Raw genomic sequence first — 20,717 nt, 5'->3', positions numbered from 1 at the left:
AAGAGAAGGTTATGGAAAAGAGAGAGGATTCAGGTTATGCACCAATAGATGGCACTGTACCCTTTCATGATTGGCCATGATGACCCACGCTAGGACATTACTAAAAGCATGCATGTTTTCAAATAAATCAGACAGAATTAAATTGTACCCCTCAGTCCCTGTTTTATTGGTACTTGTTTGTAGAAAACAAAGTGTGTGTGTGTGGGCGGGGGGAGAGAGAAAGAAAGGAGTTTTCATTACTCTGTATAGATTAGGGAGCAGAAGTGTTTAAAGCTTTGTGTCAGTCTCATTATACATTTTATGATGTTTTACAATTACAAAATAAACATACTTCTATTAATACTTTGTCTATTTTATATGTGCAGGGTACTCTAGTGTGAGATGTGCGAGTTACTGGTTGAATTCTGTCTTCAGCATCTCCCTCATAACATTTTATATCATTTGGTCTGTGGGTGTGGTAAAGAAAGCTTATTTAGTCTATTAATATTTAATGAGATGATACTCTGAATTTTCATAGTGTAAGTACTATAAATACAGCTAAATACAGCATTACATTTTTATATTTATTCTCGCATTATATTTTTAAATGTCTTAGCAAAATGTATTCATACTAATCTTAAGAAAGGAAAACACATGTGTATGAACAAATTACACAATCTAACACATACTATGAGTTTAGTTTTACTATAATACATTATAGGATCCTATAGAAAACACCTTTCATGCAAAATATATAATTTATATAGCCTTAGAATGGAACACAATACTGCTAAAATCTATAATAAAAAAACAACTCTAAAATTCCTTATCTATCTATATGTCTTCCTGAGCTTTTGCTGTTTAGTACAAAGTGGAGAAGCACATGCATTTTTAGTCATTCCAGCTTTATTGAGCATAGTAATATACAGTCCTGTGGAGAAAGTGGACATAGGTTAACTCATTACCAGGGCATGGCAGACCTGACACTGCATATATTATTTTATTAGGAAAAAATAAAAGTGCTGGAGAGCAATGTTTAACAAATCAAGTAATTAAAAAAAACACAAAAGCTAGGATTTGAACCAGTGAGAACTGTTAATGAAGTGTGTCTGACCACAAACTCGTTGAAATAATCATATTCCCAAACTAAGTGTAAAGCTTTTCATGTATTTTCTCTGCTGACCACAATCATTAGGTCAAAAAACCTGGCAATCATTGAAGAAAAAATGGAAAAACACAAGCTACATCAAAATATGACATAGTAAAATTAAACATTGTGGGTCAAAGGACAGTTTATGACTACATCTATTATACCAAAAGTCATCAATACTGCATAGAAGTCACAACCTTATACATCCATAAACACTAAGTAGCACACCAAAAGCCATGCGAGTGGCTCTTGCAGTGGTGTTATGGAGCTAAGCAGCCAGGCTAGGGTCAAAGGGCAGACTGATTGGATCTTTGAGAGGCTGCTCACTTGCACACACAAACACACTTCACAGCCTTCCTGCTGTTTATTACTGTATGCCTGTTAGACTGAAGCTGATTCTGAGAATAGACAGTCAGTGCTAGTTATGAAAGCTCATCAGCCCTCTGATGCTTTACTGGGAAAAAGCTATTAGTTTTTTTTTTTTTTTTTCAAGTTAGTATAAGTTATAAATTCATTGGTAGTGAGATTTTCCTGCAGAACAACCAAGGCAATGCAGGAAAAAAAAAAAAAAAAAAAAAAGCAAATTATGTCTTAAGTCTTTGTAAAACATAAAGGAAAAAGTGATGAATGAAGAGGAGACAAATAAAAAAAATAAAATTAAAACAATAGCTGGAAGGTAATACTGGCTAATACTGTTCTTTTGGCTTTTTGGTGCACACATGGGAATAAAAAAATAATCATAATATATGCAACAGCAAAAAAAACAATTTTCTTACAAAGCACAAAGCTGGTGTCATAAATCTTCTCATTGTCAAGTGGGGGATGTATTTATGCATTCAGATCCAATGCTTGCAAATCAGATATTAAGGATAGACTTTGTAAGATAACTGCTATTAAGCTTTTTTAAATGTATTTTTTTTTATTTTTGACTCAAAACACAGTACTGTATCTTATAAACTTTATATTTTTTGTAGGAATTATTATTATAATAATAATTATTATTATTATTATTATTATTATTATTATTAATGCTATATTTATTGAAAATACTAAATAATGCATTAATAATTATTTCATAAAGTCTACTCATTGGCATTATGACAAAAGCATTAGACTCAAAGACCCATTGATGTCTTTAAACTGCCTGTTTCTTAATAAAGCTTTGTAAACTCGTAACATTATATTGCATATTTTTAATTCTAAACTTAGGCATAGCTGTATGTTTTTATCAATGTCAATGAAATGCGCTGCACCATTCTGCTAGTCTGCGCCTGAATCTTAAATCAGGCACACATCTCAAGAATGAAAGTAATCAACTTATCAGTCAGTCAATCAACCAGTAATACACAAAAATATATTAGTTTTTGCATTAAATTTCCCAAAAAATTGTATTTGAAATTTGTTTGTTCAGAAGTGTATAAGAACACAAATACTTTCCACCAGTGAACATATTTTATTTTACTATTTTATTGTGCACTCCTATAAAAAAATAAATAAATAAAATAAAATAAAATAAAAACACAAACGTCAAACAGTGCATGGACTTGCACAATTTTCAGGGCTAATTTGGCACCACACTGTAATCCTTTCATTTTTTTTTGTATGTCATATTCTGAATTATTTATTTATTTTTTTATTTTTTTATTTAACATTTTACTACTAACAAGATGCATTTTTGTAAAGAGGATATCATGGATAATGGCTCACCCAAGAGGAAAAAACTAAAATAAAACGGACCATCATATTTTTAGATGCCGTGTAGCTCTATCATAGAACCAGTTTAGTTCAATTAAAACAAGGGATAATCACATGCAAATCCAGTCAACTGGATCAAAAAGAATACACATGGATATTTTGAATACAGCAGTTTCATAATAGATTTAATTTTCTATTTCTGCTGCTTTTTTAATGAAAACCACAAGCAATGGTTTTCATTGGCAGTCAATTTGGGAATATAACTCCAGCTGCAATTATTACATTATGTTTAATGAAATTAATGAAGACGAAAAAAATGCTATAAGTGTCAGTTCCTAAAGACATAGCCAGAAAAGGAACGACAAATATGGGTTGTTACCAGGTTCGAATATGAGGTGGCAATAAATAATGTAATAGAATATCCATTGCTGAACTACAGATAAGGCTGTGCAGAATTACACATCGGCAATAAAAAAATCATTTTCATAACAAACATCACATATAAAAATGTCAGGTCTCAGGATTATTTAAATTAGTAGTGGATAATGAAGTTTCTTTGCAATTTAAAAACTAACTAAATAAATGAGCCTTGCCAATTAGTGAACAGCTTCTAAATATATTCGCCATTTCATTATTTTAGACAATAAAAAAACAGACTAAAGAAATTATATTTCCCCCAATTATTTAAATGTGATGAAGCTTGTGAACATGGAAAACAAAATGTTTTTGACATCACATGTATTTATCTATTGAAGAGCTGCAGTATCTCTCCATCAACCTGACAATACCCCAGAATATCACTTCCTTGTTTATCCGTGTTTATTTTTTGACATTTCCTGTTACGAGAATGAAACAAGATTCTTGTTGGAACTTTTTTTTTTTTTTGAAGACTCAAGGGGTTCATTTCAACTCAAGTCAAAGTTTCAGTATTTGACAGATTAAAGCAACGGGATGTATGTCTAACTGGGGATTAAGTTTACTTCTGTAAATAAAAAAATAAAAAATACATCACAACATTGAATTCATCAGGGTATAATGTGTAATAAACACTATGTGAGCGAGTTTGAGTCTGTATTTTATCTTGGTTGTTGTATCTGCACATTTCTCTTTTTGTTTGAACATGTCAGAGCAAAAATTCAGTTGTACCGAAGTGCCTCCCTAAAAGACACCATATGGTTTGTTTGAACATTTACACTCATTAAGCAAAGCAAATGAACAAACTTACGAACGAATAAATGAATGTACTGTAAAATTCCGCTTTGAATGAATAAAGTAAAAAAACAAGTTTATTTTTTTTTCCCTTGTAAGTCAGTGAAACACAAAGGATCCAGTCATAAAAGCCAGGACTACATTCTTTTCATAGATTTTCAAACAATCAGGGAATGTGCCATTTCTAACAAAGTAGTAAAAGTACTCAAGGTGCATGCATGTTGCATATACAAATGAATTAATACTTTGCAAAAGTATCCTTCTATGTGTATTTGTCAGTTTTAGCTTTGCAACTTCATAGGCAAATAGATTGTATCTCATCAACTCAGGTATATATATATATATATATATATATATATATATATATATATATACAGTGTAAAGAGTCCTAACATGTAGCTCTTTTTAAACACTGGGGAATAAAAGGAAAAAAATAAAAAATGAAAGCAGTAGTTGGAATTGAGGCCCCACATGACTTTGAGCTTCCTGGTCAAGTTGGAAAGAGGATTTGGTCCATCTGCTCTCAAAACACATATTTCATGGGACTACTTGAAAAGAGACTTCACTGAGGCTGCATAAGAGTGCTTGGCAAGTGTCTGCCATGTATCATAATGTGCAGATCTATTGTGCAAGTGTGTGTGTGTGAGTGTGTGTGTGTGGGTGGTTGTATGTGTTGGGGACGTAAGGAAGAATAGCTGTGTTTGACTGTTTTTTTTTCCTGGAAGACTCTTAGACAGCATCCCTACAAGACAAAAAAGAAGAAAAAAAGACAAGGTTAAATAAGTTAAGAAAACTGGATTTTCCATTTAGGCAGAGTATAAATAATTTTAATCTGTCCATATATTCAAACATATTGGTTTAAGCATAACAACGCCCACACTTATACACCTACTCAGTTTCGTATCCTTCCACATCTGCCTGTGCATGAGAGCTAATGCAGATTGGTATGATGTAACAGCTTCCTCTGGTTTGCTCTTGCTGTGAACGCTTGCGTTCATCCAGGGCTGGATTTGAAATCTAATTTTATTCAGACACCAGCTGTCAATGTTGTCCGCAAAAATTTGTGAAACTCTTGTGGGAACCCCATCCAGGTAGTTCACACCTCCACCTCCTCATCGTGATGTGTTAAAACAGGAGACACTTTTGACAGCAGTGAAAGCCATTTCCAACTGGAGAGCTTACTTGACCAGTGGCAAAAACTGACAGCTGCCTGCGTGTTTTCGATTGGCAAAGAGGTAAAAGAGGGATTTGCTTTCGGAACCTTGGTTACGTTTTGGTCTTAATTTTAGTAACTAATTTTAATGTACATGCAAATGTATTATTACCATAGAGGATATGAACCTTCAGCAGCAAATCCACTGGATTAGTAGCAACAAAGTGGATTAATTGGTGTCAACACACCGCAGTATTGCCAAATTACTTCCATTTCACTGGCACCAAATAGATTGTTGGAATTACGTAAATCATTTAAAATGTATCAGTACAGTGATTTATGTATTCATGTCTATGTTCCTGTGGATGCAAGAGGAGAGAAGATCATTCTGATAAAGTCAAAGATGGCAACAATGTTTTAAAAATGCACCATTGTGCCATTTTATCGTGGAAAACATATAGTATGAAGTTAGAAAGCTTACCTCTGTTGTTAAATTATAAAATTAAAAGTAACATATACTTGCATGTATACATGCATTTTTTTGTTTCTTTCATTATTTTTTGGAAGACTGTAACTGTTACATTAAGAAAAACAAAACAAAACAAAATTGGATATAACAGTGGTGCTCTGTTTAAACTGATAAAACATTTCATTTAGCATGCCTCCATCCAAGACTTGTAACCACTGAAAACAATTTGTTTATTCAGTTGGAAACAATTGGGAAAGAAAACAAACAACAACAAAAAAAAACAACAACATCTGAATCTGGACATGCCAATATATCTCAATTGAAACATGAAAGAGATATTAAGCATGCTTCATGAAACGTTTATCATCTCTATTCCATAATGCATAACTATGTTTGGAGTGGTAAACGTGGTCTTGTCTATTTGTTTAAATGTTTTGCTGCTATCAAGTTCAAGACAAAAAAAATAAGTAGTTTTTATCACTTGGCTATAGACAATGTTTAAATTATTGCATTCTGGTCTGCATGTCAATACTTTATTGTTAAGGAGATGTGTAGACAACCATTCACGCTCTCACTCACACTTAGGAACCATTTATAATTACCAAATAATCTAGCATGCATGCATTTTGGTTTTGGAGAAGAAACTACAGTACCCAGAGTAAACCTACACATACACAGGGATAACGTTCTAAATCCTCAAAGATAAGAAAACATGGTAAATGGAATGTACTTATATAGAACCGTTCTATCTTATCAATATACTCAAAGTGCTTTACACTACAATCTATGACCTCATTTACCCATTCATACAGCACTCTACTACATCTTTACAAAAACTAATCAGTGCTTTATCACATCCATGCACTGATGGGACACATCGGAGGCAATGAGGAGTTCAGTGTCTTGCCCAGGGACACTTCAGCACGTGACTGCTGGTGGAATCAAACGCCCAACTCTCCCATTGTAGGACGACTGCTCTAACCACTCAACCTCAGCTGCGCTCAGCCACAACAATTTTTATCCAGTGTGACATAAATTGTCATGAAACTTAAAAAAAGAGGCCTCGGTTTCCATGTGGTAATATTATACAGCTGATAAACTTAATGACTTCTTAAGGGAGTGAACTTATATTGTTTAGTTCTGGGGTAGTAAATTCTGGTCATTGAGGGTCACTATATTGCATGTTGTACTCATTGCTCTGCTCCAAAACACCTGATTCAAAGTTTGAATTACATTTTTTAAAGATCTACATAAGTCTGTTAATACAATGATTCAAATCAAGTATGCTGGAGCAGATAAACTTATACAACATGCAGGATAGTGGCCCTCAAGGACCATGTTTGGACAGCCCTGGTTTACCATTTTTCTTTAGACAATCCTGCCCTAACATAATCATTAGATTAGCTGAAATAACTTCATCCATCCATCCATTTTCCTTATCCAACTTTTCCTTCCCAGGTCACAGGGAAGCAGGAAAACTCCAGTAGTCACTGTGTGAATGGCAGGACACTACTGGACAAGTTGCAAATCCACCATGGGGTCAAATTGAGAAACAATCAAAACAAACAACCATTCATTTTCTCATTCACACCTAGGGACAATTTCAAGTTACCAATTATTCTAACATGCATGTTTTTAGACTGTGGGAGGAAACCAGTGTGTCCAAAGAAAACCCTTACATGCACCGAAAGAACATGCAAACTCCACACAGAAAGGCTGACGGTGAACTTGTGACCCTCATGCTGTGAGGCGACAGCTCTAACAACTGTGCCGCTGTGCTGACCAGAAATTACTTAATGAACAAGGCATTCTATGAAGGTGGTATTGGTGAGAGGTAAAACGTTGGCGCAGTCCTAAATACACAGGATCTGTCTTTGTTTTGGAATAGCAGAATGATTAATGGGAAGAAGATGAGGTAGTCACTATTTTTGCTTAGCTGTTCAATCTTATAAGAAAAATAAAATAAAAAAAGAGGCAGAGTATATTCAGAGTTTAGAAAAAGGGGACAGAGATGGTGGAGTAGCACAGAGACAGCCAGGATGTGGCTAAGAGAAAGACAAAGTGTGTCTGAAGGAGTAATTTAGTGCATGGGGCATTAGATAGGACACATAGACAACCAAGTAAACAGAGGTAGATAGTATGTGAGAAATGCATTCATGCAAGCACTGACAAACTAGATGATATTGGGTGTTGTAGCAATTCCCACATGGCCCAGAAGAAAATCATGATAGATAGGGGATTGCTTTTTCTATCTGTCTTCTTTGCCCTCTGTCTGAGTGGCCTGTAATTGAATGATCATTACACCAAAGTTATAGCAATGGCCCTGCAGTCAAATATAGAAGTTGAGCTGGAAACACTATTTAGTGATTTTGATTTATGAGCAACAATAGGGAAGTTGTTATTCTATCCTAGCACTCTGATGGCCAATAAAGGGGAGTAAGGCTCATCCTTGCCTTTTACCATACATACTCCAGTCAGTCTGCCAGCCAGCCAGAAAACAGTTCACCAACCAGCTGGAGCCCCTCATGGAAGGAAGTGTTTTCAGCCAATTTGTCTCCTTCATGTCTTGCACTGAATGGTGCTATTCATTAAAATGGCCTGCAGTCAGTAGGCACTGCTGCCATAGCACATTTATACACTCATATGCCTGTGTATCCTCCCAGAAGTACACACAGAAACCCACCTGCACAAACACATACAAGCAGAGAACATATTCCTCTGGTCCATTCCATCTGTACAGGTAGGCTTTCTATTATGCAAGTAAAAAAAAAGAAAACAGAAGTGGGTTTTGTTGCATGCTGTACTATCTGCTTTAGTTTTGGGATACTGGAACTGAATAATTAGCACGGGAATGAAAAGAACTACCAACTTGCATTACATGGATGCAATATTTGGATTAAGTAGGCTCCATCTTAGAATCAAAGGGTCATTAATGTGGGTGGTGTTACATAGAAATAGATGGAAATAGCAACTAACTGTAGTGTTAACTGTGAAAGTGTAACCCATGGAGCAAAACTCATTGCAAGAACAGCAACATTTTCATCACATTTGTTATTTATCTTGGTCCAGTTCACACTTAGCGAATACGACAAAATTAATTTCACAAATATTTATTTAGGTGCAACATCATTGATAAGGTCTTAAATCAGATGAGCATTTGGTATCAAGTCCAATATAAAATCGTTTGAATACATAACTCAAACTAATACTAATACATTAAAAATGACTACAACCACTTGTCCTATAGTTTGAAAAACTGAGTCATCTTGAGTAATAGTTTAGGTGAAATTAGAACTAGAATTCATCCCACCAGCCACGCTTCAAAGAGAACAATCTGCTAGGTGGTATTTTGTCTTTTTTGTATTTCATTATTTGAATGGACTTCTTAAAATTGAATATTTTAACTAAAATACTTTATTCAAAACAGGTGCAAGCATTGTATTGTAATCTTCAGTGCCTTAATATAATTGCAATGAGGTCAACAAGGATAAGAGCCATGGTTATGATCTGTTAGATCTTAGGTAATTAAATCATGGGAATTTAAAGACAAGTTTGATAACTACCATGAACAGCCTTTGTCCTCACCTCTAGATATTAAAAAAAGTGTGACTGTGGACTAATAATGTTGCCAGTCACACACTCATTGAAACTTGTTAACTCTAGTAATGTAAGCAGATCCTAAACCACACTTAAACTGCCAGATGCTCCCTAAGTAGATGGACACATGGCTACATGCTTGCTGTTACCATTCCTTCTACTCTTGTTGAGTGGTAAATTATATTTTGCAGAAAAAACATGAAGGCAAATCAGGTCAAAATTGAGGTCCAACAGATGGTGGGTTCCACAGTGGAAAATGTTTACTTTGAGTGAACAAATCATAAAACCCGAGATTTCTTAGAAAAGGGAATGCACCTTGGTATTTATTAACTAACCACATTAGTCAGAAAGAGACCAAAGTTTTGATTAATGTTTCACAACGAGATATGCTTTACTGGCTTTCTCTTATAGGTCTGTAATTTTTTGTAGTCAGCCACACCACGTCGTACATAATATAGTAAAAAATAAAAATAAAAAGAACCAAATATTTTTGGATAATGATTTGTTTTCATTTTCCACATGAAACCAAACAGTACTTTTAGTTACCTTTCACAATATTTCACTCTAGTTATGTTTACTAACACTTTTCACTCACACTGTTTTAACTATATACAAAGTATATATATATATATATATACATACATACATACATACATACATACATACATACATACATATATACATATATATTACTATATATGCAGTATGTAAAACTAATCTGTACTTGTCTATAAATGTAACTGCAATGGAAAAAAAATAAAGTTTACTAACTGATCTTTTTTCTACAGATAACTAACTGACTGATGTTGTTTTCTTAAAAGTGAACGTAAGATACTGATTAGAGTTCAAGGGCATCACAGTGGCGCAGTTGGTGGATCTGCCGCCTCTCAGCGAGAAGGTCACCTGTTCAAATCCCAGCCTGGGGGCCATTCTGGGTGGAGTTTGTATGTTCTCTCCGTTCATGTGGGGGTTTTCTCTGGGTGCACCAGTTTCCTCCAACAGACCAAAAACATGAAAGTTAGGCTGATTTGTAACTCTAAATTGTCACAAGGTATGAGTAAGAAAATTTGCAGACAATACAGTGGTGGTGGGATGCATCATAAACAATGAGTCCGGCTGCAGGCAGGAGGTGGAAGACCTGGAGAGCTGGCGCAGGAAGAACAACTTTCATATCAATGTGAAGAACATGATTGTGGATTTCAGAAGGAACAAACACACCTATCCACACACACACACACACACCACCACCACCCCCACCACCCCAGTAAAACCACTGTAATTCCACTTGAATTGGTGATATCTCTTTATCTGGGCTGCTGATTATCCATGCTGCTGCTGTATTCATACCTATCTGCTCACAGCAGACTCATATTCAGACTGCTGTTTAATAAATTGTATTATAACACATTATTATTGGAGTGGTGGCACAGAGGTTAGAAAAGGTGGGCCTGTGATCGCAAGATTGCCGGTTCAAGCTCTGGTACCGACAACACTAAAAATGTGGGTGGGGTAGGTGAAGCACACACATCTGCCTCCACCCTCATTCGTCCCACTCTGGGCCCTTGAGCAAGGGACTTAAACCCCACCATCTGTTCCTCCGGGTGTCCTAGATAGCAGCTCTCTGTTCCACACAGAGGGCTGTGGTAGCTTGGTGGTCTGTTGTTGCGTCAGGAATTGCATCTGGCTTAAAAATACCTGCCAAGTCTTCATGTGACTTAGTTCGCTGTGGTGACCCCTAACGCAGGGAGCAGCCGAAAGAAGAAGAAGACGATTATATCACATTATTGTTGTTTGGCATATATCTGAGATCATTGTATACAGTTTCTAGTATACTTTATATTTTTGATATTTTGGGGTGTAACTGAGACCTTGAGTATAGTTTTTTTTCCACCTCATATACCGCATGTGATGCGAATGACAATAAAGAAACTTGAACCTTGAATGGTTGTTTGTCTCATTTATCTTTGTGTGGCCCTGAGATGGACTGGAGACCTGTCCATGGGTATACCCCTCCTCTCACACAGTGATGGCTGGACATGGGCACCAGTGACCCCCGCAACCCAAAACGGAAGAAGCGGGTAAAAGATAATGGATGGATTGAGTTACATGTATTTGAATAATAAAATAATTTTAATTCTACAGTGATGATACAAAATCATAATAAGTTGTTTCACAAGGAAGAAACTCAAACAATGAACAAAATACAACACATTCAGGCAAACTGACATAACAAAAATGTAAAAAAAAAAAAAAATCAAGGGTTAAAACAAGACAAATAACCAAGCATTTTTTGTCACACTGGTATGAAGAATGCCCTTTCACTGGTACATATAGCAGATTAGCTTGGAGCACTGAAGATATATCAGGAATGAAGAATGATGTTTCACTGACACATGACTGCAGGAACAAATTCCACACTCCACCTCTTACATCAGCTTTCAAACTGTACGAACAGGCAGAGCAGTTCGAGCAAAGGAGGAAGGACAGCAGTTCTTGTTAACAACCTAATGATTAATACCTGACAAGTTATTGAAAAGACATGTCCACAACCTGCAGTATATACTGGATTATGATCTATTTGTAGCCCCTTGCACATTTTTAGCAAGCCGTCCTCTTAACTAAACTTAAACATCCATCCATCCATACATTATATTTTTACCAGTTTCTTCCATTTTGGGTCACAGGGGTCGCCGGTGCCCATGTCCAGCAATCACTGTGCGAGGGGTGGGGTACACCCTAGACAGGTTGCAAATCCATTTCAGGGCCACATAGAGACAAACGAGACAAACGATCGTTCACTCTCTCACTCACACCTAGGAACAATTTAGAGTTATCAATCAGCCTAACATGCATGTTTTTGGTCTGTGAGAGGAAACTAGAGTAGCCGGAGCAAACCCACACATGCACAGAGAGAACATACAAACTCCACCCAGAAAGGCCCCCGAATCTGGATTTAAACCAGGGACCTGCTGGCTGAGAGGCAGCAGCTCTACCAGTTGCGCCACCATGGTGCCCTAAAATGTAAAATATACTGTATAATTATAGATAGATAGATAGATAGATAGATAGATAGATAGATAGATAGATAGATAGATAGATAGATAGATAGATAGATAGATAGATAGTGAGAGAGAGAGAGAGAGAGAGAGAGAGAGAGAGAGAGAGAGAGAGAGATTATGCCTGAGATCATCTTAATGGGGAATATTTACAATTAATAAATATTTATTATATTAAATAAAGGGTGGAACAGTGGCACAGTTGGTAGAGCTGATGCCTCTCAGCAAGACGGTTGCCGGATAAAAACCTGGCTGGTGACCCTTTTTGGTGGACATTACATGTTCTCTCTGTGCATGCATGGGTTTTCTCCAGGTACTCCAGTTTCCTCCCACAGACCCAAAACATGCATCTTAGACTGATTGGTAACTCTAAAGTCTAAATTGTCCCTAGGTGTGAGTGAGAGAGTAAATGGTTGTTTGTCTCTATGTGTCCCTGTGATGAATTTGTGACTTGTCCCCCATCTCTTACACAGTGACTTCTGGGCATGGGCACCAGTGACCCCCGTGACCAAGAAAGGAAGAGCAGCTTTACCCAACTGTGCCACCCATAAATAAATATGAACACTATACATCATCCATCCATCCATCCATTTTCTTTACCCGCTTATTCCATTTTGGGTCATGGGGGTCGCTGGTGCCCATGTCCAGCAATCATTGTGCGAGGGGCGGGGTACACCCTGGACGGGTCGCAAGTCCATCACAGGGCCACACAGAGACAAACGAGACAAACAACTATTCACTCTCTCACTCACACCTAGGGACAATTTAGAGTTACCAATCAGCCTAACATGCATGTTTTTGGACTGTGGGAGGAAACCGGAGTCCCCGGAGAAAACCCACGCATGCACGGAGAGAACATGCAAACTCCACCCAGAAAGGCCCCTGGACCGGGGTTTGAACCAGGGACCTGCTCGCTGAGAGGCAGCAGCTCTACCAGTTGTGCCACCGTGCTGTCCCACTATACATCAATGACATATAATTATTTCTAGTCCTGTTGATCTCCTCAAGTAAAAAGCTATCACTACTGTTTTCACACATGTCTGTCAGGATCTCCTCTCAAGATTACTGTCCTTATCAATTAGAAGAAACAGTTAAGTGAGTGTCACTAAGAGGTTTAGTAATACAGAGCCTTCCTGATGCATGACAACAATGTCATGTCTTCTGACTTGTCTCAGCACATGCCTTTAGGGATTTCCCTATTTAAAGGCAGTGCAAAGGGAACAAAATGAGTACAGCTAAAACACCCTAAATGCACTTGTGGTAATGCACAATCAGGAATACACACCTGTTCTGATTGGTTAAGTCAATTCCAATACCAACTTAAAGGCTCCCACATAATCGGGTGGACCTCAGTCCACAGAGAGCCACACGTACTGGATTAAACTCGAAGCGGATGCCTGCAAGGCGTGTCCATGCAAAGATCAATTTTTACGAACACATACGCGTACTCGGTGTTGCACAATAAACTGCCCGGCAACAAACTGTTTTGTATGCAACACCAATGTATTAAATTTCCCTTCTTCATCCATGGTCTGGTTTAATGGCCTTTTCTTTTGATTTATTTTTTTTTTTTTTCCAAGAAGCAAACAATCTATTCCTCCTCGTCCATTGATGCCATGATTGAAATTGTGAGAAATGAAAGAATTTGTCACAAACAAATTAAAATCAGGCCCAGCGTGGCTGTGGGAAAGTCTGGAGATTTCCTGATGGGTCAGTCTGATGTGTGGGCTGCAGGGCCAGCGCTCTCTGTTTTTTATTTTTAATTTTTTAGAACTTATAATTAACAACATATAATCACAGAACACCGGTGACACTTGCTGTCAGCTCTTGTTTTCTTTTTTCTTTTTCTTTTTTGAGGACCTGCCAATCAGTCCAGTAGGCATGTCAGCAAATGACCAGTCGGCGACCTCAATTTGTCCCGAAGGTTAATGGCCCTTGCCTGCAGAGCTGGGCCGCAGCCAGTCAGGGTGAACGCTCTAGTATGAAGTCTCAACCGTTTGCAGACAGTGCGCACAGTTTCCGCATGGACTGAGGTCTGCCCGAGTTTGTGGGAGCCCTTACCTCCAACACCCACCCCCACCCCCACACACTCACACACACAAACAAACACACAGGCAATTCATAAACTAAACGTTCTTATTTTATTAGTGTATTGCCCAGCTTTCTGTTAAAGTTTAAAACTACAGAAGACTACAGAAGATTTGTTGATGCCAGAAGGCCACCCACAGCTCATGATGTCACCATAGCACCGAGCTGAGCTGATATTTTATCTAGCAACAGAAGTGACTTCGAAAATTTGTTAGTTGTGCACACGCTTGTTTATGAATAGCATTTAAAGTGCCATCATTTGTGGTAAATTAAAAGAACAAACATTCAATGTTAAATCTTTCTCTTATTATAACTTTTTTTCCCCATGAAAAGTCAACACTATCACTTTCAATTGACCAATCACTGACATTTGTTTTGAGTACCTATATAATCAACAATAAAAAAAATAAATGAATGTATTCTGTCTATAGTAAGACAACATCAAAACACTCTCACCCTCACTTTGTTTTAGTGCAATAACCTCCACAATGAGCTGTGATAGCCATGCCATCTGTTCACCTTGACATCTCCATGGTGTCCTTGGTGAGATAGACGATCCAGTAAACCAGGTTAAAGGCGCCAAATGAAAGGGGAAAGAGGATGCGCGAGTATTTGTCAATGATGCTGGTGCCAGTCAGAACGTTGTTGGCTGGTACTGCTGAGCCTTGCTGCAGGAAAGCTTGGGCATTGACAGGTGGGTTCGGGAATGTTTTGGCAGGGCGCTCAAAAAGCGGAGCAGAGTTCATTCTCTTCTTCAGCACACTACTGGCATCCACCTTCGAGAGACAAAGAAGACAGAAAATACATCTATAAGAGGAGATTCATACTAAAATACAAATGGTGTAGTTTGAAGCCATTATTAATAAAACAAGTTATGTCATACCCAGAGTCATAAAACATGCCATTAGGACAAAATGCATTTGCAAGGAAATGAGCAACACTTTATATAGTGGAAAACATTACACATAAATAATTCTCATAGTGCAATATCTAACCATTTATGGATCAATAAGCACATTTAGTAATATGAGTTTGCATGCAGAATTATGTTGAGACAACAATAAGGTACACAGAAATACAGTGAGCAAAACAATCAATGTTTTCCCCTTGGCTAAGTTTGTTTTCAGTGTGTATAGATTAATCTGTAAGTTAGAAACGAAGCATACTAAAACAGAAACTCAACATATCACCACATTATTTCCCCTGCCTCAACAACTTTCAGTAAACTTCTGTCATCTCATCACATACTCCCTGCTCCAGTAGTTGTAAATCAGAATCTGTTTAAACGAAAGAAGGAGGACATTTCAAAAATGGGTCATGCAATGCAAGTTTCCTGCAGTGAAACAGCAGAGAAAGCAACACTGCACCAACAGATGAATCACCAAAGTCAAATCATCACATCTTGATGGTTCAAGGCAATTCCAGTAAATCGAACAGTGCTTTTCACTAAATTATTTACTAGATGAGCATAATAAACAGTTATAGAGCTACATTAAAATTAATAGCATATTTTTATGTGAAACCCTGAGAACACAGAGATTGCATGCCTAATGGAGGCATTGCTTAATCACATTACATTATCATTTTCAAATGTGATATAAAGTAAGATGGCATTGGGGAAAGCCATAGTATCTTTGTTAGCATTGATTTAGTCTACTTCATAAAATAAAATAAAATAAAAAATCAGTTTTGTCATTGAACAATAATATTAATTTCAGTGTAGATTCTAATAGACCATACACATTATTTGAAAATGATGTCCCTATAATTTACAAACACAACCTTTATGTTACACATTGGCAGCATAAGGTTAATAAAACAGATCCATTCATTTATTTACTGTTTGGATAAAACTAAAAATACGTAAAGCAATAAATATGTGCATTTTCAATGTTCACTTGTGAGAGAAAGGAGAACTACATCAGTGAGCATGAAGATGTGAGCAGATATTTTACTTAAAGTAATAATGACCCTCCAAACATACATAAGTTCAGTCATCAATAAATAACAAGGTGTGTGCTTTCATGAAATGAGTCTCAGAACATCAGTTCACCTTGCATGCATTGCCTTTGTAAATAGTACAGTGTGTACTGATCCAAAAGGCAAGACATTTTTTAGTGATGGCAGCAGGCTCGCTTAGTTTCTTTCAAAGAAATCAACTTCTTCTTTTGCTGTAAAGTTCACCAAACACATTTTGACACAGGCACAATGGGCATCTACTGCTTGATGTATAAATGTTGTTTAGATGTATAGATAGGTGCAAGGTGTTTACACACAGTACTCATATCAATGATTAAATGAAATTGGTAATTCTGATCTTGCATTGACATGTGTCCATCTTTCTCTTTCAGTGGGTGTATATTTTTATATGATATAAAATGAGGGACACGGTGCATGTGTTTTTCTACTTTTTCACAATGTACATATTTGTATATACATTCTAGCCTCCCTGCACTTTCTCCTGATTCACTTTCAAATTCATTTTAAAATACTTCTGTATGTTTGTAAATCTCCGAACTGTTCTGCCCTCTCCTTTCTCACTGATCTGCTGCAGCCATATGCCCCACAGCACTCGCTGATGTCAACAGACCAGATGTTTTTATTGGTTCCAGGCACTCAATTTAAGATCAGAGGTGACAGGGCTTTCTCTGTTGCAGGTCCAAAACTGTGGAATGAGTTACCACTGAATGTCAGTCAGGCTCCCTCTCTCACTGGTTTTTTTTTAAGTCTCATTTGAAAACTCACTTTTATTCCATGACTTTTGACACTGTGTGAGTTGATTTTAACTTATCTGTATTCAATAATGTTACTCATATAGTTTTTTAATATTTTATCTATTTAGATATATTATTTGTTGCTATGTCTTTTGCTTGATTGTTTTTGCTGTACAGCACTTTGGTTGGCCTTGTTGCTGTTTTTAAGTGCTTTATAAATAAAGTGGTATGGTATAATATGGTATATTAAAAGTGGGGAGTAGGATATAAACTATGAGACACATCAACTTAATTATTTAAATAAGTTCCTGGGAAAAAAAAAACAAAAAAAAAACAATGGAGACATGTTCTTGTTCTTAGTTTTTGACATCGCCTTACAACCTAAGCTGTTTTTTTTTGGTTACGTTTTTTAATACCATTTTATTTTCAATTGTTATTCTCAATTTGTACGCATCATTTATGATTGTCTGTTGTTGTCTTTGTTGTCCACTGTTGTCATCACTCTGTTAAATTCAGGTCTCTCTTGTAAATGAGTCCCCGAGGCTCAATGGGATTAACCTGTATAAATAAAAGTTGAATGAAAAAAAAAAAAATCTGACTGAAAAAAAGACATGCTAATTGTTTGTAAATAAAAAATAAAAAATAAAACTTCCTTTTTTTCTCATACTTTTTAAATATGAAACTTACAGTATAAAGTACTATGTGTTGTCATCATTGCATGTTTCCATACAATGACAAAATTAGTTCTCTGCATTTAACCCATCACACATGAGATACACTCAGGTGGAGCAGTGGGCAACTATGTGGGCGCCCGGGGAGTAATCAGGGATTGGATGTCTTGCTCAAGGATAACATGGCATGTGGGCATGGTGGGGAGTTGAGCAAGCCACTTTCTCGTCCCAAGTCGGCTGCACTACCTCTACCCCATCTGGGCCCCCTCCCCCTCTTATTGTTTGCTAATCCTGTTTGTTCATAGACAATTTGAAAGACGTGACTTTGACCCTTGGCTCCAAGTAGCCTAAAAGGCCTCAGTTTTAAAAATGGATATTTTGGCAAAAGGGTTGTAGGAGGGTTAAGTAAGACCCCATAGCCACATGCCTACCTCTTCTATTAGGAAAATAGTCACTTGATGCAAATGGTTACTGCATTTTATTATGATTTTGATACAGTTTTATTTACATATTTTAATCAGCATATTTTATTTATTAATTTTTTTAACATACAGCAAAAAAAAAAGACAATCCATAGAACAACCCGACCCCTTCCCTCCCACACCATATCAATCACACACAAACAAATGAATTAACTTAGCATGTTTTCTATGTACAACACAAAAGCCTGCCAAGTGTCCCAAGTATTTTATTTATTTACATTTTAAGATGTTTCCCCTTCTTAACGAAAGGAAATTAAAACACAAACAATGGGCTGTTCGTGTTTTGTACTGGACAAGAAATTGATCACAAATAGATTTGCCTTTGTCAAAAACAAAGTTTATGCAAATGTTTACCACCTAAATGCCATAAAAGCAGCTAAAGGCACTTCATGTGACATAAAAGGAAGCCATCTTTTAGTAATAACTTTCAATAAAAGAGAATCCTAAAGATATTAATGATTTTTTTATGTACACTAAAGTCAAAAGACATGGAAGGATTAGTTCATACAAATACTAACTAATCATGCTGAGAAGCAAAAAAAAAAAAGCATTTATGCGAGTCTATTTATCAAGGCTTCTACTTGAGTTTGAAACCTAAAAACACAGACACCTTGTAAACAGAATTTCTAAGCAACCAGTCGTGAGTTAAAGCATCCTTTTCTTTTCTCTTTCTTGTGCAAATGTTGCATATTCAGTGGGTTCCCTGCATCCAGTAGCACATCACCTACTCCCTCACACAGCTGACGATGCATCAATGCATTCAGTGCTTCTGTTACCGACTCTGTTTACAGTTGTATGCTTTGCTATATTTGTGCGCCTTTGGTTGTGAGATGTTCCCTTGTGGTGTTAGTTGACAGTCAAAACAGGTCAAAGTAATTTAACTCATGACTGTTTCTATTCTTGGTGATATGTCTCTATTTTTTTTTCTTTTTCTTTTTCTCAGCCATGAAGTCCTCCCTCCTACATATTTGGTGAAAGCAGTCATTTTTCATGATGCATCCCTCCAACTCCTACTCTCTCTTTCTCCTATTCTTTCAGTGTAACCCTATACCCCCCCCCCCCCCCCCCCCCCACACACACACACCCCCAAACACACAAACCTAACGTTCATCTCTACATCTCGCTCAATAAAAACGAACCTCGCTTGCTTTCTAAGCCCTCACTCTGCTTCATTGTGGCGCTTGCCCTCCTTCTTGTGAGCCTGCAGAGATCTGTGGGATATTCCCTTAATCTATGGCTCTTACATAATCTGCAGCAGCATCATTCACAGAGCCACTGGCTGTCCTCTTGTGTCACTCTCTGGGGTTATCACACAGCTACAGGGGCAAAGGGAGGAGTGTGAGGGAGTGATGAACGGAGTATGTGGATGCAGAGTGCATAATTTCCTGCAGATCACACACTCTACGTGGCTGCACATGAATTTATGTGTTTGAGCATCTGTTACTGATCACATTTGGATGTCAGAGTGCAAAGGTGGATAAAGAAAAATGGTGGTGAATTCATGCATCAAAAGAGGAATAATGAAGACATGTGTATGTTTGTGTAAATGCATCTCTTTCTGTGTAGGGTGTTGCTTTAGGAGCACAGCAAAGTGTGAAAAACAAAAAAAGATACAGTAACGCCCCTCTTCCATTACTAACGGTATGTAGAACTGGTCTCTTTTTCAGAATCCTTGGCTCTATGGTTCCAACTGGGTCGAGTAGGGACCAAAACGTGACATGACAAACACTGTCGGTCACTGATTGGTCGGGGCGGAGTCACTGGTTCTTTCATACCTTTTCAAAAACACTGATCCGGCATTTGCAATTTCTCAGAACTCGGAGTAGCGGCTGGACCTATTTAAACATTTTAAAAACAATAATGACAGCACCGTGGTCTAATGCTGACTCAGGGCTCGGGATCCCAGCCTTGTGGGCTCTGCAGGCTCCAAGCTCCGCTGGTCACCGCGGACATACGAGCTGCTGAATCACAGAAGGCCATTGCCCGGACGCCGGCCTCGCGTGCTCATGAGGGCTGAACCCAAATCCCGGCAGACGGGTCTGGCGCATGGAGGATGGAAACAATTTTTAAAAACATTTTATGTAATGTATTTTTTTTTTTTTAAATATGTGAAGATTGAAAAAAAAATAAACAGTGCCGGCTTTATCATGAAATCCTGTTGTCACTTTAATGACTATTATAAATAATCTGTTAAAGCTAACTCAGCTGAAAAATCATAAAAAGACACAACATTATTGGATCTCTCAGGAATATTTCCCTCAAATATGTTTAAAGAAGAGACAGCCTTTAGTTCAACTTTATTCTAACCCACAGATGTACAAATCACAAAACACAAATTAAACTTTAAAGTAAAACAAAAAAAAATTAAATATAGATGTTTTTGTAGAATCTGCTTCATCAGAAATTTAATGGTGGACTAAATTTCATTAAAAGTGCATTATCAGGATATATATA

General features: G+C 37.1%; 1 protein-coding gene across 1 annotated transcript in view; it reads right to left on the bottom strand.

The window, feature by feature from the left end:
• Positions 1 to 4,557: 4,557 nt before the first annotated feature.
• gabra6b (gamma-aminobutyric acid type A receptor subunit alpha6b) overlaps positions 4,558 to 20,717 on the bottom strand; it is a 32,626-nt gene continuing 16,466 nt past the window's right edge. Inside the window, exons 9-10 of the mRNA XM_037688264.1 lie at positions 14,916 to 15,172; positions 4,558 to 4,775 (exon numbers count right to left, since the gene is read on the bottom strand). Coding sequence (XP_037544192.1) covers positions 4,763 to 4,775; positions 14,916 to 15,172 — 270 coding nt within the window. The 3' untranslated portion in view covers positions 4,558 to 4,762. The remainder of the gene's footprint in view (positions 4,776 to 14,915; positions 15,173 to 20,717) is intronic.

Source organism: Nematolebias whitei, chromosome 14 (assembly GCF_014905685.2).
Source record: "Nematolebias whitei isolate Nwh7 chromosome 14, NemWhi1, whole genome shotgun sequence".
Taxonomy (NCBI): domain Eukaryota; kingdom Metazoa; phylum Chordata; class Actinopteri; order Cyprinodontiformes; family Rivulidae; genus Nematolebias; species Nematolebias whitei.
Note: the sequence above shows the minus strand (reverse complement) of the source record. Positions and strands in the feature narration are given on the sequence as shown.